The 23,889-nt window shown below is 40.7% G+C and overlaps 1 protein-coding gene across 1 annotated transcript in view; it reads right to left on the bottom strand.

The window, feature by feature from the left end:
- GLP1R (glucagon like peptide 1 receptor) overlaps nucleotides 1-13,511 on the bottom strand; it is an 81,042-nt gene extending 67,531 nt beyond the window's left edge. The window contains exon 1 of the mRNA XM_030945811.1: nucleotides 13,386-13,511. Within this exon, the coding sequence (XP_030801671.1) occupies nucleotides 13,386-13,457 (72 nt within the window). The 5' untranslated portion in view covers nucleotides 13,458-13,511. The remainder of the gene's footprint in view (nucleotides 1-13,385) is intronic.
- Between the last annotated feature and the right edge of the window lie 10,378 nt (nucleotides 13,512-23,889).

Consider the following 23,889-nt stretch of genomic DNA (forward strand, 5'->3'; position numbering starts at 1 on the left):
AGTTGTTCAGAAGTATCCATTTCATGGAATTCAAGGGAGGAAACAACACAGCCAAAAAAGGCAGTAACTCACTACATGGAGGACAGGAAGACAACATTGGCCACAGCTGGGACACGCTCCCTAGAGAGGCCCGCTAGATGAGCAGCTTGGGCAAGCAGACAAACACACAGCAGACAGGCCAGCTTGTCTGCTTTGTTTCTACCAGAACTTTTAATGGAAAGGACACTAACCCATAGAACATTTCTCTTGTCAGATTCCTTGGACCAGAAATGGTCAAAAACTTAAGAAGGCGCCAGGGTGGAGGAAAAGACAGATGAGAGGGAAAAGGCAGCTAAAGAGAAAATGATTTAGTCAAGACCAAAGTAGGCTGACACTCTCCATTCCCAACTGTTCAAATAGTTTATTTTCCAATTTGGATCATAAAACTAAATAAAAGATAAGCATTGCAAAATAAGCACGAAGCATTTAGATCTCAATGGGAGTGAAAGCTGAATATTTCCATGTCTGCTGCCTGTCATCCCATACTTGACAGCGCTCCAAGCTTGCTACAAAATTTGCTATGAAATTATCTCCTCATTTCCCAGTGACATAGTCTGCTGCCCATGCTGTCTTTCACATAACACTTTTCTTCTGTGCTGATCCCAGCTGTCCATTGAGCAGGATACAGATACTTTGGACAATATAATAAATCTGTTTTTTCCACAATTTGGTTTTGCTCCAAATATTTCCAGCATGACCAAAAAGAAGAAAGAGGGATGAATAAGAAGAGCTATAAATTAAAAACAAACCAAAAAACTCCAAAGGCCATAAAGTACCATCAACATAAAGATCACCATATCAGATGTAGTTTGGGGGTAAGAGAAAATATTTGGAATTCAATATTTTTATCCAAGTTCTTTCCAGCACACTAACTGGAAATTTAGTTTCTCCTTGATCTATCAATACAAAGCTCTCTCTCCTTCCCCATACAGTACAGGCATACTAATGAATTACTCAAAAATGTGAATTTTCTTTAAGGCTTTAGTTAAGCATTATGCTAAGCAGCTCAGCCATAATGGCAAAGTCACGATTAAAGAGAACTGTAAGTCCTTCTGTTAAAGAAAAACTAAGTAGTATTTTCAAAGACAGAGAAAAAAACACAACTTGGAAAGCTTAAAGCAAAGTTGTGAACTAAGCTGCTGAACCTCAGAACTCCACACACAACAGGCAATACAAAACACAGACGTGAAAGAAACTAATCATTGAAAGCTTGAGCAAGTAGAAAGTTAACCTCATGAACTATAAATGATGTTTACATTAGCTTTGTTCTCCCAATATTACAGCCTTCAAGCTCCCTCAGTAGCATGTGTAGCACCAACTGACAGCTTGGTTTGTTATTAAGTGTCTGGCTCTGAAGACTGTAGGGTTTAATACTACAAACAGTCTCATTGATGAAGATCTCTTCTGCGCAGCTGTAACCCCTTCTCCACCAGTAATCAATTATACAGGAACTGAGAACATTTTCAGACAAACACAGTCCTTCAGCCTCAACTCAATATAAAAAGCAATTTGTCCTCCACTGCTTTCTGTAGCTATTACAGATCCTTCCAAGGCACCCATCATATTAGTATTCAAACACACAGACTTGGTGAATTAAGTGCAGACAGAAGAAAGCACTACTACTCCTTCCCCATAACAGGTATTTGGAAGGGGTCATCTTACCAAAATGGATTATCTTCACACACACACATTTCTAATAGCAGGAGTGACAACAGCTCTTACTTCCTACGCAAAATGTAAGGCAATGCTGTAATCCATTTCCCTACTCAATAATTAATATGTAAAACCACAGAAATGTTACTCACCTGACTCAATCTCCCTAAAATGAAGAGAGCAAGATAATAAGAGTCTGAAACTGTAAATCTTTCCATACAAGATAGTCAAAGAAAAAAGGAAACACTTTCCCAAGGCCCAAATCCAGGCATTTCTCATCATCAGCTACAAGATGTTCCACCAGACTTGATGAGGGACTAAAAAGACACAACACAAATCTTGAGACACCTCTGCTTCTTTTCTCACCTGACTATTCCATTCTCTAGTTCTGGAAGAAAGTCTTTATTTGAAAGCACAAACACTGTATCAGCCAAAAAGAAAACTTATGAGTGAACCCCGGGTTACGGTCAGGCAGATTCCTTGTCACCAATAACCACTGCCTTGGGTGGCACCTCTCCCTTGATTGCTCAGACTAACCACGACTACTACAGCAACAAGATGGACAGCCTGCTCCCCACATTCTCCTCTCATCATGTAAAGAAGTTTGAGTCCTATCCCAAAAAGGGACCCTCAACTGCTTCCTGCAGCTGGAAGCACATACATCCCCCCCATCCTGACACAGGAATTAATTTTCTGTTGAAAAACATTTTATTCTGACTGGGTTTTCAAATGGTTTCCCTAAATACACCACACACAGCCCTCAAGAAAATACAAACAAACAAAAAACCCCCACTCCAAAACCCTTCTCTATCATCCTTCTAGGAAGAGGAAGAGCATCCTGGAAGATCACAGTCAAGGTCTAAAGATGAGACTGCTGTTCACACTTGTAAAGTCCGTGACACCCTTTTGCAAAAACCAAGCAGAAGTCAAAGCTGCACTAACACAAGGCTTCTTTTACAGAAAATTAACAGTCTACTAATATAAGAGCTTCCTTTAGAATTAATATGTAGGGGAAGAGATTAATCTATGTACTCATTTGCCCATCTCCTTACCCAATGTCTAATTGTTGATGTGATCTTGTAAAAGTCTATTTGAGTCCAATCCAATTTAAGTCTACTGGACAGAGACTTATTAGAGCTTTCACCTCAAAAAAAAAAAAAAAGCCTGGATTGGTGAAATACCACAGAAAATTCAGTTTATAGCTAATTAAGATGGATGAATGGTGGCAGAGTGCAAAAGAAGGCAGGAGCAAGGAACAAGACAAAAGCTTCATTCAACCATTATAGGTTGACCCACCAATCATTTAGCATAAGCAACAAGTAGGAAAACAGATCAGGAAATACAGAGCTCTGACAGCTCAGTGACCCATTGGCATTGACGTTACCTTACATAAATAAATAACCAAGTGGCTCTGCTTGAGCAAGAAGGTTGAACCTCCTTCCAACCTCAGCCATTCTATGGTTCCAATGTCATTTAGGTAGCAAAACAAGTAAGAAATCGAGAAACGCAGTTTCCAACTCCAGCTTTGTTTCCTGCAATTTAAAACCATCTCTACTATTGGAAGGCCATTAAGTTAGGAGTTCAAACTATTAAGCTAACATTCCTTTATCGTTACATCTTATTAGTAATAAAATCAGTTTTATTTTACAAAGCTTTAATAGCCTCATTCATTACTACCAGGTGTCTTAATCCCCAAAGAGCAATGAACAAATACAGAGCATACTGAATAGTTATAGAATTATTATTCTACAGTTTTCTTCTAGTACAAGTTTCTCCTCTAAATGTAGTTAATTAAAAGATAAAATTGCTGCCCCTTGGAAGTCCATAGGGAGCAAAGCTGAGTGCAACTGAATGCAGGTTTTTCAAGTTTCCTGTGTCAACTTCACTCAATTCGACTAATAAAGAGGATTGCCAACATCTAGGCTCAAAGCACATCTATCACAACAATAAATGTGTTGGAATTTCACTTTCTGAAATACTGTTTGAACAGGATGTTTCTGACGACCTTTATATCTGAAAGCCATCCATGCCATCTGTGATGCTCTAGTATTTCATTTAGAGAGGTCATACATATTAAGGATTTAGGGCTTTTTGAAAGAAGTCCACTGCAAACGCATCTTAATTTATTTGCTGTGCAATTTATAACAGTGTCACTGTAAACAGCACATAATAGCATCCTGTCTTCTCTTTTTTTTATTTTCTCCAGAGTGTACTCTGCCTGCAGTGTCACTGAGTTTAAAAGGAATGGGATCTTTTTGTTATTCTTAGAGTCATGCATTTCAAATGGTACTTGATGAATTTGTCTTCATTAAGAAACGGTAATGAAAAGGGCAGTATATTAGAGAGCATCACAGCATCTGACAAAAGCAAAGACCAACTGCTATTTCAAATAATTTAGACTAAATACTACACCTTTAATTTTCCCATCCCAAGGGATAAAACCTAAAAGCTTAATTCATTCTGCATAACACACTTTGTATAGTAGAACAATTTTATTTGGGAGGAATAGGACTGAAGGAGGAAGATGGAGACTGACCCAAGTGATTATCACTGATCTAGTGATACACAGCTGTATGTCTTATTTGCAACCCATCCACAGCTCTACCAATATCCTTTTAGAGGTGACTTAGGAAGAAGTGTAAGTGCTTTACAGGGTTTGGCTCCCTCCACAACAGCAGTAGCACCTCTGATGATTTTGGGGCATAGGAGACAGGCTGTTACCCTCCTAGATATTGATGCTTCCCTCACACTTCATGCTTGCCATTCTATTTCACATACTGAAGCAGAGTGAAAAATTCAAGCACTGACACTTATGTTCTCATGCTCTCTGAAAGGCACAAAAAGCAAATTTCTATGTACAGACCTCTTCAGCACGATGATCAGTCTGTAGAGAAATCACAGCCAGCCATAAAGGCAACATGTTTCTGGACTTTGCAAACATGACAGATACTTTGCCACCCTATTCCAGCTCTCAAGCTGCTACTCTGAGCCTGAACAACACAAAGATGATATTGGGTTGAGTAAATGAATAATTTCATAAAGTAGTTGTTGAATAGAACATTCTGTAATCCATAAAGCAAGCCTCTTGAGTTTCCTGGTTTTCCCCCTCCAATTAGACAAAGTAAGACACCTGGTACTTTTCAATGCTTCTGTACACCCAACCCTTTCTACATATCAAGACAACTTACAGCAACTCTTCAGTAGCTTCTGTACAACACTCCAGACATGTCAGAGGAGAAACAAGGTTATCAATTTCCATCCTGAAGAAGATCTACTAAGAGACTACTGCATTTCCAGGAGCCTGTGCATGTCAGGAAATGAATCTTGTGAAAGAGGACTGCAGATACCAGGCACATCAGTCTCTCCCAGATTTCAAAGGTAACAAGAACTACTTTTTACACCACAGCTTAGTAGTTACATTAAGTCCATGCTTCAGAATTTCTACCAGGCACCTGCAGAAGCAACAAACACCCAAAGGCAGAAAGTCTTCTGCCATTACTTTATGTGTAATATATTAGCAGAGAGCAAAAACACCTGCTGGGGTGCTGACAATACACACAGCACACTGCACCTAGGATTTATTATCTGCTCAATGAAAAGCCAGGAAAGAGACAAATATCACAGGAAGATACTAGGCAGAAGTCAAGAGAAAGTTATTCTAACGTCTCCAAGCCTTCCCCAGCATTGGGGCTTTAGAGATGAACTGCAGCACAGAACAAAATATTAAGTCACATCCACCAGGGCTCCTCCTAACATGAACATCATATGTTTTCCTGCATGCTTTGTGTATACATGACCTCAAATGTAACAAGTGAGTTAAAAACAGTCTTCCCATCTAACTGAGTACAAACCGTTTGTCCTTTCTGCTCCCCATAAAAAGCTGACTACGTCATCTTGAAAAACATTAAAGACTTGGTGATAAGATCTTTGCAATTGCAGGGACATACCATACCCTCACCTACTCTCCTCCTAATGCCTTATAGAGCCACAGCAAACTTCAAATTAAAAAAAGTGATGTTCTAGAATCCCTTAGACGTTCAGTTCTATTTTAGAGTGATTTTCAAGTTCACTTTGATTTGTTTGTGTTGTTTTGAAGGTGGTCACAGGTTTTGACACCCACCAGAGGTAATGAAGTAATCCTCTGATTTATTTGCTCTATAAGGTTCTTAGAGAACTGTACCCTCATTGCTGCAGTTGAGAAGTCACCTACTTGCCATCTCTCCTTTATGTCCCCCAGTCCCAGCCTATATTGTCATAAAGTCCAATTACACTCATTTTATAAGGGCTTCTTTCAGATGTCAAGAAAGACTGAATTGCTAAAAGAGATGAGCATATGCAAAATTTGACTCAGTCTGGTTATATAAGAAATAAAGTCTCTGGAACTCAGTTGTAAAGAAGTTGGGCTGCAATTTGACAACTGGAATATGCTTTAAGCAAAAAAAAAAAAATCAGTTTTCACAATCAAATAATACATAAGGATGAATATGACCACAACATGAGCAGTGCTGATACCTACAGAGCAGAATGGGAGTAGGAATATTAGCAAAAGAAAGAACATAGTTGTTTCCTATAATATATAAAAGTTTACTGTTAGCAGAACTCAGAGGAAAATGAAGATTAATACTACATATCATGAAATAACCTGGTTTTAAGAGGTTCAATCCACCCATTTCATTGAAATGACTTTTGTATATCTCTTGAATGCTTGGTAGACATCAGGGTAAGGCCTGACATCCATTCCTCAGCTTGCTTCAGCACATACATGGTGCTCACAGGTAGCTGGACTGCCCTTCAAAGTGCCAGACAAATACCCACCCTAAGCAGAGCCAGAGCAGCTCTTCTGGCAGCTGAACTTCTCACCTGTTTTTGGCTTGTCCACACCTAACAGCAAGTATCAGCCTACTCATACTGCCAAAACCACATGCTGTGGTGTAAGAGGAGAGTTCCATACAATTCTGCCCTGCACCAGAGACACACTCAATGCAAAAGTCTCAGTGGTCACCATTCTTCCCGTTTAGAGAAGGATTTATAGGACAGCACTACTCTCCCTCAGGCTGCTCACACAAGTGTTTTGGTTTACCTGATACCAGGCCTTTCAGTGTGATTCAGCTTCCAGACTGATGTACTGAGCAGCATCAGAACTGCAGATGTCAGAGGAGTTACCAAAGCATCCTAGTCAGAAATGAAAGTCTTAAAAGGAGCAAGACTTCAGAGATTGCCCTGTGCAGATGTGCCCATATACACACCCCACATCTCCCTTCCCGTTTGCCCTAAACTCATTAAATCTAACAAAGAAACGGCTTAATGCAGAGAAGGGAGAGGGGCAGCTGGGGAGGTGGGGGAGAAGGAGAAAAGCAGTGCAGTTTTACAGAAGGGACAGGGAAAAATGAGACTGAACAACAGTAAGATGTGAGCAGATATGCCCCAATTACAACAAAATTTAGATGACAAGCTAACTCATGCTCACTTGTTCTCTAAAGATCCAGAAGAGAGTGGAAAAAGGCAGGACACCACAAGAGTCACAAGCTTCTAAGTTGTGCTCAAAGGATTCATAGTTTCACACATGCAGAATGGTTCTTCTACAAAGGTCCCAACTCTTTAGCTGCTTCCAAGGCACAACAAGAAAGCAGGTCCTTTTTCCTGAACTTGTTGTACAGTGCAGCAGAAAGCACATGGGTAAAACAACTATGCAATAATAATAGAATGCAAGTTTCAAAAATTGACCTGAACTTATCAGAGAAGGCACTGGGAGAGTGGCAGGGCATGTGCACAAGTGGGACAAGGCAAGAACAGAACAGGTGAATGCAGATGAGCTCAATGACCAGACGAGCCTAAGACAAAAATATGGTAATTCTAAAAGGCAGCATAAAACAACTGAGGAGAAAGATGGCGAGAAGGTGAACTAACAATGAAGTTCAATCAATTGCAAGAAAAATAGCGGTCAATACCAGACTACACTAATACAGCAATCTATTAACAATCAGTTATGGTGAAACAGCAATAAAATGTAGTTAATAAAATGACCAGCTGAGGGAAATATTCTTTTTCACGTCTAAACTACAATTTCCTCTACACAGTTACCATATTTTTTGATTGTTCACTCAATTAAATTAAACCCCTGTTTTCTCTATACAATAACTGCAGTATTTATGAGACTATTAAGAAGCTGTATTTGACCTTGGGGCAGGGGCTGCTCACAAGGTTTCACGTAAACATTTGGGAAAGAGCTCTTCATGTTATCACGGCCCCACTTCAGCAACCTGTGTCAATTTATTCAGGTACATCAGAGGCAGTGGCAGTTGTTAGTCTCTCTGGGAAGACAAGACCATAAAGATAAGTGGGGAGGGCAACTGGTAGAAATCTAATCAGGTTCTCCTCCACAAAGATGTGCCACACTCTATCCCTGGAATACTGTCTTAAAGGCTTACTGAAGTCCCAGTCAAATGCAGGGAGTTTCCTTTTGCATGGGTCCATATCTCTGGCAGTAAGAGTAGACCCATTTACATTCCTTCAGCAGTGGAAGCAGTGGGCTTTTCATGTTTATGTTTACAAACAATAGATCGTTATGCCTCTGCAACTTTTTTGGAAGTTTCTTGTCCTTCTGCCTGTGAAGATCAGCACATGTTTCCTAAGCTCCCCCACATTCACACCAAGGCAAGGGATACTGGAATGCAGCAATCATAGCCCAGCGTGGTTGAAATTCATAAATACCAGTTTCCAACACTGAACAAAACAAGGCATCAAAGAACAGTATTCAGCCACCACCACCAAACTTTTTATCCCCCTTCGCAAGTTCAAATTTACTGGATATGAAACTATGACATTTGAAGGGGTTACCTTCTATTTGGCAAACAAGAGATCCCTAGATACTGCTTACCCTATCCCTCTGCTAATGGGAAGCATTGGATGCAAGCAATAAATTCTGTCTTTTTTCAGTAGCAAGGTTAGAAAGTTTTATTTAATGAAATGAATTCCTGCCTGATGTTTTAATTCGAGCTCACAAGAAAACAACATTGTAGGGCTTAAATAAAAGGTCTCTTGTCTACTTGGCTGACAATTTTTTTTTCAAAACTGAGACATACCTGCTATTGTGTACATTCACTTTTGTTAAGACACAAACTAACAGAACTGATGTAGTGTACAAGGAAACTTGAGCAGGTAGCCTTGGTGGCAGTACATACACTGGTTTATCACAGAAACGCAAAAGCTGCTCATGAAAGAAGATATAACAGCCTTCATTTCCCTACAGCACTGCAGAAGGAAACAATCAGTTTTGAAAAGGACTGTTTCCAAGTGAAAAACTAGTGAAGGCCCTGTGATTTCAGAGATAACAGCTCCTGGTGTGTCCTCTCAAGTAACTGGCAATCACTCAATGCGGCAAATTAAAGCCCTATTTACACAGGCTCACAGAAACAGGATATGAGCCAGTACCTTTAAGAATCTGACAGAAGGCAGACAACTGTTTATGTTCTGTATATCAGGCCCAGTTTCACTGAACTTTACCTCAGCTATAGAGCCACAGCTTTTAGAGTGCAGGAGGTTTAGTTTTGCAAAGCTCCATCACTTCCATCTCACTTTGAGAATAGAGCCGTGTGCTTGTGCAGCCATAATATCTGTCCTTCCATGCCCAGCCCTATCTGTCTGCGCTTTTCCTCAAATACTATTGTCCAAACTCTCAGATTGTCTCCTAGGTTGGGGGGGGGCGGGAAAGTGATGGATATAATACAGCTACAGAAATAGGGGGAAGGATTTAAGAGCTGTTTCACTAAACTTTCCTGGAACAGACATCAGAGCTTTCGAACAATGCCAAGAGCCAAGTCACTGTTCTCTTGTGTGAAATACAGTCCTTTCCTTTGGCCCTTGGAGATCACAGAACCATGGGTTGAAGGAGATTTTAAAGACCACCTAGTTCCAGCCCTTCTGCTGTGGGCAGGGACACCTTCTACTAGACCAGGCTGCTCAAAGCTCCATCCAGCTTGGCCTTGAGCACTGACAGGAATGGGGCATCTACAACTTCTCTGGGCCTGTTCCAGCACCTCAATACCCTCACAGTAAAGAATTCCTTCCTACCATCTAACCTAAAACTAGTCTCTTTCAGTCTGAAGCCATTTCCCCTCATCCTGTCACTACATGCCCTTGTCCTAGACTCCTTGAGCCTAAAATGCCATGTGTAATCCCCACTCCCATCCCCCCCCCAATATAGTTATGTTTGGGATATTGTAACAAGTATCTTATTAATTTGTATCATCAGATTTGCTATGTCAGGCCATCTGGATTTACAGCACGCACACTGTAACTTCATCAAGTTTCCAGAAAATTAGAGTTTTCTATACAAAAAAACCTAGAAAATCCCACATTATTTTATGAATACATAAAGGTTTTAGTCACTTGGGATAGCAATTTAATTTGCATTAAATTATATAATACAATAATCTAATTTAAGTTTACACCATGATAATATAGTAATGAACTTAAGCAGCCTACAAATACTAAGTTTTTAACAACTTGGCCATATTCCTGGGAAAGCAGCCCATTACCTAGAGGCTAGCCAAGTATCCTTGAATAATAACTACAGCAAGATGGCCCAGTGTCAGACCTTGTCCACCCTTTCCTCCACTGCTTTCTACACCTCTGCCAGTATGTACTGCTGACACTGGTGTAGCATATTTTGATTTTCAGAGTGCAGGCAACAAAAAAAGATCAAAAAACAGTTCTGTGAAGCTTTTGAGAGCAGAAAATGGAGTAAAGGAGTAACTCAGAACCTCCAGCCAACCAATTAATGGAGGGGTTTTTACCCAGTTGGTGTAAGAATAACCCTTTGGTTATCCAGCTAACCAAGATGCAATCCAACTCACCATCCTCACTTCTGCAAGAGGTCACCAGTTTATAGGTTCACTTCTCTTTCTGTTTCTCAGACAAGCTCTATCTACAGTCATTTTCCCACCCTAATGACTTCTAAAGAACTACGGAGCAGACCTACAGAACAGTGGTAGTCAGGAACCATAGTTCAGTTTTCTCAGCATAAGGACATGTAACAGAAGATAAGAAGTCAAAATAGGCACAGTCCTGCAAGCCTGGGCTGGGGCATGCAGACACTTTGGGGACCTCCATGCCCTCAAGGGCAGAGTACAGCACACTAACAAGGCATTTAAAACCTCCCCCCTCACACTGCATCTTCTCAAAGCTTATCAGGATTCAAAAGTAGCCCTCCTGGAGACAAATATCCAATCCTATACACCCATGGTAAAGAAGCAGATATTGCATGCAGAACTAGAAAGCAGCCACGGCAGGCTTCAGAAGGGTGAGCAATGAGCAGTAACTAACTAAACGTGCTCCTAACACCTGCAACCTAACAAAGCCCTGCTGCTGATCGGGAGAACAGCTCGCTGCTGTATCTAAATAAGCCTCAGTAACAAAACAGTAACTGAGAACACCAGTAGCATACACACACACCCCCACACTCAATGTTGATATTTACCTGCATGCTTTTCTATTCCCATACCAGAGCACTTCAGAAACAAGAGGTAAGGAGAGCAAAGTATCTATAGCATTTCTACTGAATTCATCTGTTCATACTTCTACCCATACTACCTCTGTTATTTCCATTCATCCTCAAAAACAAAAGCAGGGTAGTTTGAAGAACAAGACCTCCCAAATCACAGCGGTGGCACAGCTCTTTCTTACGCTTCACTGACATTTAAACTACTTCTTTGAGATTATCTTATCAAACCTTTGAGCAAAAGTACTACATAGAAAAGCAGGATCTGAAATCCAAATCCAAGAGAAGGCTGGATGGCAGTGAACCAGTGACCAGCTGCCGGTCAGCTCTCTCAGCAGCAGGGCATCACTGCTCAAGGCCAAACAGAGAAAGGACACAAGCTTGTCATCAGTAATGAGATTCTGCAATGCAGCCATGTGCTACCAGCTCTTGGTCATTTCACTACCCTCAATGTTGTAAGGAAGATCCAGACCTAGGAATTACCCATCACCCTGCATTTAAGATGATGGCATATAAGCAGCACCACCTCAGATAAAAACTCCAGACTAAAATTCCTCTTCTTTCTACGTATGTTCTCAGCTTTCCCTTCTTCCCTTCCTCACTTGTTTGAGGGGGAGAAGGGAGAGAAAGTCTAAGTAAAACATTAGTCAGAGCACCAATAAAATTCTTCTTCCCTCAACTCTGTATCACATCGCTCTGCCTTCCCTCTCACACCTGTCTTTCACAGATTCTACTACCTGCTATTGACTGTGCAGTGCTATTTTCAGTTTCCTTTAAATACCACCTTTAACACTATTCTAAACTAAACCTGAGAAAATAATTCAGATAGCCAAAGTCTCATACTTATGACTGAGCAGAGTACTTCATTCAGTTTTTCAGCACACAACAGGCACAATCACTGCTCTAGAGAAGTTGTCAGATAAGACCCTCTAGTGTCAGAAAAGGTTATAAAAGTACTTGTTTTACTGCACGACTGAAGTTATAGTGTTGAGGCCATGGAAGCCTCTTTCTTCTCACCTGCTCCCAGTTCTTCATCCAGGTAAAGAAGGCCCCTTGGTTCAGAAATATACTTCACTTTGATTCTCTAATGCTGGCAGCTCTGTTATTAGTTTTCTCTATGGTCAAAGCTCAAGTAGCTCAGGGATTTAGCCTGTCAAATACCAAATACCTCCACAGATGGAAGCTCCCCAGCCTCTCAGGGGGCCCCTGTTTCAGTGTTTGATCATCTTAACAATGAACTGGAATTTTTCCTACAGCAAATTTTGTCTGTTGCACCTTTAAGGGCCTGAAGTAGACAGCAAGTAAAACAAACTCACCAAGAAAACCCAATGTGTTAGACAACCCTAGAGGCTTATACCCAGTTTAGTATTAAACAGATCCTCTTAGTGCTGTACTGTAGAAACCTGTAACCCCAAAAGCTTTTAGCAACTGGCAAGAAACTGGACAGTGTATTTGGTCCATCATCAGATATGCTGTCCTTTCCTTGACCTCTGCAGCCCACAACGCCAGCTTTGAGCCCGTCCTTGCTCTCGCTATGAAAGAGCCTCCTGCTGTCACCCCAATGCTGTAACCCCCATCCCTCCCCATCAGTCTCTCTTGCCTCGCTGTCCCCAGTTCACCAAACCACAGCCAACCTTCTCCGTCCATCATCCCTTCCCCGGCCCATTCCCTTTTCCCCACTGCCTGCTCTTGCTTTTCACACGGATTATATTTTGCTTTCCCACCCTCAACGCTGTGTCACAGCCGACCCTGCCATCCCCCGCCAGGACCCCGCTCTGGTTTTCCCACGGCACTACGTTTGTTTGCCATTACAGACACGCGTGTTATTTCCTGTGGGTTTATGCCGGGGGGAGCATTACCTCCAGGGCAATACCCTCGCAGCAGCGTCTCCGCTTCCTTCCTCCGCTGCGTTCGCCCCAAGCCCCCGCCCGCCCGCCGAGCCCCCGGCGGTGCCGCCCGTGCGGCTCCTGCACGGGACCCACGCACGGAGAATTCCCCGCGCTCCAGCCCCGCCGGTGCCGCTTGTGCTGCAAGTGTCGGCGGGGGCGCCCGAAAAGTGACGGGTTTGAAACTTCTGACTTCTCTTCGAGGCGTTCCCGGAGCCGCGGGCACGGCGGCACCGCAGCCCCCGCGGGATCCCTGAGGGCGCCCGGCCGGGCCGGGCCGGCACCGCGGGGCAGGGGCCGGCACTCACCCGCCTCACCGAGAGCGACCTTCCCGCGGCCGCCAGCAGCAGGAGAGCGAAGCCGAGCGGCGAGGAGGGCATGTCCAGGGGCGGCCCCCCATGCGCGGGGGCCCGGCGAGGCTTTGCGCCGGGCACAGCGAGCGGCGGCGGCCGCGCTGTCCTCTCCGAGGCCGCTTTTGTAGCGGCGGCGGAGGCGGGGAGGGGCCGGCCCAGGTACAGCCCGGCCCGGCCCGGCCCGGCCCCGCCCGACGGAGATGCGGAGCCGCCGCGGGTGGACGGGCCGGTGTTGGGAGGCGGGAGCGCCGACGGTTGTGTTGGGGAGCAAAAGGGAAAGAAAAAAGTGGAGGCAGCGCCTCTGCGATCCCGTCCCCCACCTTCTCAGCTTCTTATTTTATTTTACTCTGAATCTCTTCAGGCTTGAGCATTTTGGTGACCTTCATGCTGTTCGTGACGTCCAAGTTTTATTAGGTTTAATAATAGTGAATGCAATTATCCATTTATAACCTGAATTTGCGCAGCTGCACGCGGCTCAGATCAGAGCTTGGTTTTTAAGTTGAAGACGGGGCACAGGTCAGTCCCGGCAGAAGTACGATGTGTAAATCTTGAGGATTTATAATACTTATTTTCCTAGCAAAAGAAGGCTCTGGATCTGCTTTGTGCTAGATTCATATTACTGTTCTTCTTTATTCGCTCTGCACTGACTGGTAGAACTAAACCAGCACTAAAGCACCTATATTTGGTGACATTCTACACCAGAACCTGGAAGAAAGCCATCAGAGCTAGAAGGAAAGCTGAAAATTGAACCAGGAAGTGGGAAAAATACTTCACATTGGTCAGTTAGATGCAGCTAGAATATAAACAAGTTAATAGCTTAAATATTAATGATGTGTATTAATTTCAAATACAACACAGCATCAGTCTGATGCTTTGAAAATGTAACTAGTTAGAGCATTGGTGCTGTGAGATCTTGAAACCATGAAATTCCTCAGACTGTGAATTGCCAGGGCAGTGCTTATATCTCAACAGCTAACTCCAGACAGAAAGTATCTGCCATGGTGGTGTGGTTGACTGAAGGCAGAAAATATATTTCCTTCAACTTTTCTAAAATGAAATAAAATTAAAAAAAAAATTACTACCTTAAAGCCAGGCAACAAAAACCTTTAAATAAAGAGAAAGAAACCTCTTCCACCTGGATAGCACCACCAGTCTTAGCATGGTGCACCTATTTCACATGTCAGTCTTTACTGCTCTCTATTGTTTCTGCACCAGGCTTATTAATTAAGTTTTCCAGTTAAGACTTCTGCTCCTGAGATGATTCCCGGCACCTGTGTGCAGCAGAGGGCCAGCTGCTTTTGCCAGACGTCAGTAGACTCATGCCTCCATTGAAAAGGGCTACGACGGTGATGTATATCCTGTTGGAAGCAGGAATTTTATTTTGGAGATTAACTCTGCTATCCCGAAATAATCCCAGGTAGCTGTTCAGGCATGATGACATCATACCAGGGGATGATGACCAAGCAGCCAGGCAGACCATAGCTTAACTATCACAGCCTGGGGTACACTGTGAATCCTGTATGTTATCCTTGTGGATGGAGCTGGGCATGGCTGATACCAAGAAAGGATGAGTTGGCTGAAGGAGGAGGTGCTGTGGAGATTGGATAGTTCTGTTTAGACTCCAAAGAACGCATGGAATAGAGAAAAGTTATACAACAAGAACTCTGAAAGACACCATGGCCAAAACCCCTACTCTTGCCTTAACTGAGGGACATTTAAATATTAACAGGCAAACTCTGCATTTGCTAATAAGCTCAGTGAAGTACATGCTGCTGCATACATGACTACATTACTCAATTCCCCCCTTAGATCATGATATGCAGAAGGAGGAGAAGGGGTACAATTTTATGCCAATCTTATGACTGGGCTGTGTACGAGCAGGGTAGAAATGTCATCTGGTTAGGAAGAAGACAAACCTTTATTGATAAGCCTTTATTGGTAAGCTTCTGCACACAATTATTATTATTGCTAATATTAATATCTCTATTGCATCAAGTGAATTTATCAACCTCAATTCTGAATCTGGATTTTTATTCCTTCACTAAACTACCTTATTTGTGGATCTGTGATTGCACAAGTTCCTATTCACCACAACCAGAAATACAGGGTTGAAACTTCAGTATTTGTGAATCAGTGGCTCATGGAAGTTCCTACTGAACATGACCAGACTTAGGGCCAAGTTGGTTATAATCAGAAATCAATGCCAGCTGCACTCAGACCCTCTGATCTCTGAGGACCTGCTGGAACACAAGGGAGTTTATTTTCTTGACAAATTTCTATACTCTTAACAAAACACATAGACTAGTGTTATCTGTATGAACGGAGGAAAAAGCAAAGTAGATCAGAGTAAACTCTGAAGAGGTGCATTTTCCCTGTAGCCAGTAAGAAGCTATTATGACAAGACTAAGCAAATTCTGTTGACTGAAATGACTATTAAAAGAAGGTCATTTTCCTAGAGATGGAAAAGTATTTATTCAATAAATTCAAATATTTTGGGGGGTAAATACTGTTGAAAGTTGTCTCTCAAATCTGGGTCTGTTGTATTTTTGTTACATTTATTGATGTTTTTAATAATATTAAATTTTAACTTGGTCTTGTGTCAGTGATTATGCAAGAAAAGAACAGCTTGAAAGTAAGTGAATCATTAAAATGACACTATCCAAGTTTGAAAGGAGCTGGGATCCTTTCAGTTTGAAAAATACAATGCAATGAGTTGATGAAGCTTTGCTCAACTTCAGAATTTTGTTTGTTGAGGCAAGCACTTCTTTTCCTGTAGCTGAAGGACTTCAGATGCTATTTAATATGCAGGACTTGTTAACAGCTCTCTTGCTCCCTTACCTTCCATCTGGACCAGCCCTCTCATGCATTAAGCAGGAGCTGCCTTGCAGTTACACTGCAACACAGAGATTATTGTCCTTCTATGACCATTAAAGCATTCTTAACGCAACTATGTTTTGAGGACAAAACTGCATTTTGAAAAAGTCCACTGTCTCTTTCAATAATCTCCCTTGATAATCCCTTTCTGTGGAGATGGCATAAGCATAACTGCAGGCAATACACAAAGCCTTCTCAAGGGTTTGGGCTCTCTGCTATCTGAAATTTATCACCACTGGACTTGTATATTGCAGAAAGTAATACCCTTGTCCCACAAGACTGAATGCTTTGTCTCTGAAACTTTCTGAAAGGAAAAGTCTGTGTCACAGAGAAATTGTGTGCCTCTCCTGTGACATTTGATGAGTAGCAGACATTTTCCCGAGCCATCATGGGGAGTATCCTAAGGAATGTTATCAGTTTTAACTGCAAGTTATGCACTTTGTGCTTCTCCATGACCAGTAACTACTAGCTTCTATAAACATCATCTTTCATAACAACTTTGTTTGGGGTAGAGATATACTCTTGGATCTCAGTTCAAATAGATCTGAACTCTTAGTGGAATTTTATTCCTGTCTACCTTGTACATGTATATATAAAGTTGCAGGGTACAGGGTTGCTGACATATGGAGAATTAAGTGTTTTCTGAGACTTGGGATTTAAATGAAAACTGGAGGGAGTGGCTGTCCTGTACAGTGGCTGTACAAGTGTTGCCCAAGTGCCTGAAAGGCAAGAGCCATTTGCTATTGTGTTTTATACCTGTAGTGTGCTGCAGCAGTAAATGTGCTTGGCTCAATTTTTCTTTACAAAGCTAAGAGGAGCTTTCAGTAAAGATCTTTCCAAGCTGAATAAAAGCTGAAGTGTCTGAGATGAGAACAAGCACCTATGAAGTAACTCAAATAAATCACTTAAAAATTTGAAATATGTGCTTAGAAAAGGAAGAAGAATTTCAGTATTGAATCATTGAATTTGAATGATGTTTGTGGAGTTGTAACTCATATCAATACCTTAACTGAAATAAAAGTTTATCTAAGTGGAATCCTTCTGTGGCCTCCTGGGGAAAGAAAAAAGGTGTCTCTGAGCTGGATTATGCAAAGGAGAGTTACAAACATGTATGCCACAACTGCAATTACAGCACGTTGGTGTTTAAAAAGCACATTTAGTCTTGGAGCTATATATACTTCAGTATCTTTGGAGATAGTAATTTACATTAATTGCACCTTGAAACCTGAACTCTGGGTTAATTTATACTTCTTAGCAAAACTCAAAATTATCTTATTTTGCATCAGAACATGACTACTGAAAATACTTATGTGAGAGATCACTGTAAAAAAGTTCTAAATGTTTTTGAAGGGCATTAGGAAGCAGGAGAATTTCTTCTGGTTGCTGACCATCATGCACATTTTGCATTAAATCTCAGTAATTTTAATTTGTTGCTTTTAAGTACTAATTGTTCTGTTACTTAAATTACCTGCCCACATGTAGGAGAGAATGTGCTCAGTTCATGAAATGTCTCATGGCAGCTCTGCAGGGCTGGAATGCAGGGGTTGAAATCAACCACTTTCCATATTGTAGATGCAGGCTCAGAATGAATGAACATAATCTGTTGCTCACTTGTTTTTCCAGACATAAGGCTGTGGTTGTAAGTAACAGACAAGTCCATTTTCAGCCATCAGACAGTATGTCTTGCACACTTTGGACTATATGTTTCTTGATGACAACAAAGAAATGAGTGCAAATATATATATTTTTTTTAACTTAAGTTTTGTAAACTACATAATGAACTGAAATAGTTGTATCTAATTTTGGAGTCTAGCTGCTTTGTGGAATTTTTCTGTGTAATGATTGTATGGAGGGAATTATTTAGATGGGTATTTAATTTCAATACAATACAGTTCTCTGTTTTATAAAGAAGAAATTGATTTAAATAGTCGCCTTAAAAAGTTGTTGAAGATTTCATATGACTGTGTCAATTTGTGAATATGATCCAATTTTTCCTATATTTAAAAATCTTAGAACTATAGAATTAGAAATATCAAAGCTAGTTGCAGTCTTGTAATATAATAGAAAATAACTTTTATTACTGTTTGAATTTCTTAGCAAAATCTCTGACTCTTATTTAAAATTTCTATATTAAAAACCTCATTCAAAAAACTTTGTTAAGAATAGTGTTTTGGACTACAGAAGGCTGCTAGGATGAACTAATAATGGTAAGAAATTATCAGCAAAGAATTCAATTTCTCTTCTCATTTTTTACAAGAAGATAAGAAGCTATGACCCACAGAACAACGGAAGAATTGATAAGTCTTCTTATTTTTATTAGTAAAATTGACCGAAATATTATTCTCCCATCTACCTCTTTTGTTGTAGTAGCTTTTTTCTGTGAGGAAATTATTTGGAAATGCCTCCATTCAATGTTTTCCCACCAAGTGAAACCTCAGTACAGAAGAGGAAGACTGTCTTGTACATATCGTGCAATGATCTAATACTGGTCTTTCCCAAAAAGATGGAGAGAACTTCTGTCTACTCTGCTGCTTGGTGCCTCTAGGCAGAACTTGTGTCCCCTCAGTAAAATGCTTCCCAAATGCTAAGACAAGCATTTAGTGGCTTGTCTGCAGTATCTAATGGATTTTTTATAAAAATATCTTTTGAAGAGGGACAGGATATGTCTCCTGAGAAATAAAACTTTATGGTCTGGCATTTCTTATCAAAATAGTCCCTGCATGAATGAATGAATGAAATTGGTAACTTGTTTCTTGGATTTCCAATGTGTTACCATGGCTGTGACTAAAGAGAGAGAGAAGGGTACTCTCTGGATTAAATTCTGTAGATTGTAATTATATTGGTTTAATAGCTTTCATTTCAATTTACATGCCAATTTACATTTCACTATTTTGACTTTTAGTGCTCAGTGAGAAGGAGATCACAAACTACTCATCACAATGTCTTTGAGGCTGTTGCTTATCACATCATAAACATTCCCCTAAAAAGAGAAGGTGACCCTAACCATCCTTCATTTCCATTGCTATCCAGCAGCGTGTTCACAGGTCACCTGAAGGTGCAGGGACAAGGGGCAGTTACCTGTTGAATGCACTTCTTTGAATTACTGCGCCTGTAAAAATGATCATTCTGTCTCTGAGTGGCTGTTCACAGAAATCCCACTTTGGTGATGAGCCAGCAGACTTGAGAAATGAATATTTGGGATTTTAATCAGCTAACCTCTTGAACAGCCACTCAACTAACCTGAAAAGCATAAACATATGAACTCCAGTAGGAGGAACTACTGAGTAGCAAACATATGCAGGAAGCTGCAGTTTACCCGTTAAGACATCCTGCCACAATTACTTGGGAAAAAATGAAGCATAAGGTGAATTGAAGGAGTCAGCCTGTTGATACTGTAAGTCATTTGAAGTTGTAGATCCACAAGGAAAGTCCAGGAGTTGGGACAGGGGTGAGCAAAAAGGCAAGGAGTCCAAGAGGAAATTCTTTAAGTGTGTCATTTTGTCCTGGAAATAATAAAAGGTAGTGTTTTCCTAATATTCAGAAGGTGGAATCACATTTCCCTGGAGCTGAATGAGAGTTAGGTGGAAAATACTGATAACTGTATGTCAATTAAGGTAAACATTGGCACTGATATTAAGGATGAATTTTGGATGAGATCTCAGTATTCAGGAAAAATGATAAAATAATTTGGATAAAGACTAAATCTCACAGGAATAGGGTGAAGAGTATCTTGTTTCATTATAAAGGATACAAAAATCTAAGGCAAATTTTTAGATCGAACAGCAAGGTAAGAATTAAAGTCCTAAAAATTAACTTTTTAACTGGTGGAATGCAATCACTAATCCTTTTTGACACCTGGGAATGTGAAGATAATGGAAATTGGATAAACTGGGTCTTCTATTCCTGGATATTCCTTAATTACTAGTCATCTAACTAACTAAAACCTTGGTTGAGTCATACCTTTATTAAATAGTCAATGCAGTAAGTCAGAGACTATTCTGATGTCCCCAGTGATGTTATCAGCATAGAGTTATATCAAATAAATTAGAAATTGTAATGGAAATAGAGAGGCATAGAAGTGAGTCAGACATGCTAGCAGTGCCTTACTTACCCTTGCTAATATTTGCTATATAAAAACCACAAGGTATTTGTCACAGCATGTCTTGCAGTTGAGACAGCCACACAGGGTATCACCATACAATTTCAGAAAGCTTCAACCCATGCAGAGTAACACCAGACCACTGCAGGTGTCTGCCCATACAACATAACACTACACCACTTCAGAAAGCTGCAAGCATCTGCCCTTCTCATTCTTTAGCCCAGCCTTTTATACCCCTCATGCATTTGCACCTGTGTGCCCTCTGTTCCCTTTGGTGGTTGGTCAGTGCCCCTGGGCACTCCATGGCTCATTGCTGTCAATGCTGCTCACCTGCTTCTCACAGCTGTAGCCCATTGGGGATGAGGCTGGGCTGCAGCCCCACTCCCAATTACCACAAACAGCGTGCCTACATATTTCTAGTTGCAAAGTCTTTCTCTGGATTTGACCTTTATCTTGGACATTGCTAAGTTAACAAAGTTTTCCTGAATTTCTAAGAGTTAATGTATGCATGGCTCTTGGTGCTCGGAAGGCAGTGCTAATCACTGGAAAGGACATGGGATTTTGGCTTTTATGAAATTAGACTCACCTCAGGAATATCCTGCTTGTGGGATGCAGATACAGGCACCAACTCCTACAAAAACATCAATATACTTGAAACAGCACCTTGCACATTCCATGCAATCAGTTTTCAGTATTTGTGTCAACAGAAACACACTCATATACTGCTGCCAGATGTTCTTCAATACTTTCAAAAATTATGTGTTAGTTTAAATATTAAAAATAAATATGGTCAGTGAATGAGGTGACTGAATAAGAAAACAGTGGATTGTGGCATAAACTATGACTATTCTGACCAAATTTTGGTTACAGCTGACCCGAATCTAGAGGCAGAAACAGAGGGTGTAGATAAAGAAAATTATTCTATGGAATTAACAAATCTTTCAAGTTAAAACTTAGCTGAAATGTTACATTCTTGAAACAATCTCGTTCCAGTCAGTGGTTTTGTGAGATTTAGAAACCTGGACAGAAAACAAATCCTCCCCTTCATGCCATTCACAAGCTCTTTTCCATAGTTTTTGTTAATTCTTAGCCACTGTCACATAAAATCTCATCACACAGCCAAGCTCCAGGCTTCTCATGAATCACCACCTAAGAAGAAAAAGTTCTGTGAAAAGTGAGTATCTTGAGGTACCCACAGATCAATGGCTCCCAATTAAGGTGTCCGTTCTAAAGCAGCAGGAAAGAATAGAAGTGCCTTCCCTCATCTCACTGGCTTGGATTACCTCTGAAAATCAGAGTAAAAGGGCAGGAAAATTCTTCTGGGTGACACAAAGGGAGGAAGAAAAATTCACACAAGTGAATGCACTCTCTAAGCCAATTCTGGACGTGTTCTTCTTTACATTCTCAAACACAGACCTTTGTGAGTTAGGTCTTCTCTCATAGAGACTAATTAAATGTCATATTTCAAGTACTTGTATTCTCTTGATCATCTGTTAAATATTTCTGTTTTGCTGACATGGTGTTCCTTTTTTGTCAGTTTAGGCACCACAACACTGTCTCACAACTTAAACAGCAGTAACTTGAATAGCAAATCAACATTAAAACATTCAGAGGGTAACTTTGTTTAGTTACTTTAAAAAAACACAACAAACCGTGTTAATTTAGGAATTTGAATGCTTATTACAATATTCTGGAGGTATAGAGGATTCCTGGGAGTGAAAAGTCTTGAATTGAGATCTTGAATTCCTATAGATTATGACAGCTGGGAGGAATGACTTGTGGTTCAAGTAATTAACTGCACCTCTTTAGATGTTTGAAGAGCTGGCTGTAAACAAATTAAGTGTAAGGATACTATCTCACGTATGGCCAGGACATGAAAATACCTGATAAATATTCTTGAAGCATAGAGAGAGAGAAAAAAAACTCTTCTGAATACATAGTAGATTGTTGTTGTCACAAAACATAGATTATTTCCATAAATTAACTGAAAAGCTCTATGAAAATTAACATTCACTGTAACCTGAAAGTAGTGAGCTAATGCATGGTATTGAGGAAAGAGAGTGGAACAAACCCCTAGACAGGCTCAGAGAAGATAGGAAATGGGGACTGGACCTTGGCAAACAAGAAAGAGATGATCTCAAGTATCTGATGCAATACATGATACAGCTGAGATAACAATATACTATTCATCTCTATTTTTGCTATTATACTGGATGGAGAATAAAACCATCTGCAGTGTAAGTTATGTAACTCAGCACATTAATTTGTACTTTCCCTGCTATTTCCCATATAGGCTTTTACTTGTAAAAGTGTCAGTGCACATCTTCCACCTGTGGAGGCATTCAAGATTACACACTGTTTCTCCATTGTAATTAAGCTAAAAGGCTAGACCAGGAAAAAAAACATCTAGGAATGAATACATGTAGTTCTTGTGCTGATTTTTGGATATGAACTGTTTTCCCCTCTGCCCCTGCAGTGAGTATACTGGGCATGTGCAAGAACAGGGGAGGGGGAAAAGCCAGGTCAACTGACCCAAACTGTCCAAAGGGATATTGCATAAACATGATGTCATGTTCAGCACCAAAGACTTCAGGAAAGAATGAGGATAAGGGACATTTGTTCTCATTGAATCTGTCTTACCAAGTAACCATTATGTGTGCTGAGGCTCTTCCCAGAAAACAGCTAAACATCTGCCTGCCAGTGTGAAGCAGAAAATAAATTCGTTAATTTGATTTTCTTGTGTGTGCAGCTTTGCTTCACTTATTAAACTGTCTTCATCTTGGCCCCCTTCTTTTCAGCTTCTGATCTTGCAATTCTTTGCCCCATTCTGTTTGGGCAGGGCAGGGTGGGGCAAGCCACTGGGTACTTAGCTGATGGTCAACCCACCACAAGTTCTAACATCAATATTATGATTACTTGGGGAAAAATCTTTTGCAATTGCAAAGTCAGATTTTTTTCTTCCTTTTTTGCAGATGTAGTTCTGTGGCACAACTTCTAAAAATACATTAAAATGGTAAAAGTTATCCAACACCAGCAGGTTTCTTGTATTTGAATCTAAGTAAATCTATAGAGGAGAGAGAAGAAATGTTTTACTTAATTTTAATTAATTAAATGTTTGACTTAAATCTCACTTTTTTGTTACTCTGCTCATGATGTTGTGTCTGTGTATTGTTATTTCCTGTATGCCGTGGACTTTCTGCAAGAGGATATCCCGGGATGGTGACCTCCAATAGAAAGCCAAAGGACTCCAGCCGGAGGAAGGGCCTTTTATCATCTCAACAGATGCCCAGGACTTTGTCAAGTAGTAGCTGCATTTTGCCACAGCAGATGCATTTGAACACTCTTGAATGGCAAAAGGAAAAACAGTCCAGTCATGGGGTGTAAGTGAAAAACTGTGTTGCCAAATAAAGGTATCTGAAGGAAGAAGCTTTTTTGGAGATTATTAAAGAGATAGTGTAGACTGCATATCTTGTTTAGTATTACATA

The sequence above is a fragment of the Camarhynchus parvulus genome, chromosome 3 (genome assembly GCF_901933205.1).
Source record: "Camarhynchus parvulus chromosome 3, STF_HiC, whole genome shotgun sequence".
Lineage (NCBI taxonomy): Eukaryota > Metazoa > Chordata > Aves > Passeriformes > Thraupidae > Camarhynchus > Camarhynchus parvulus.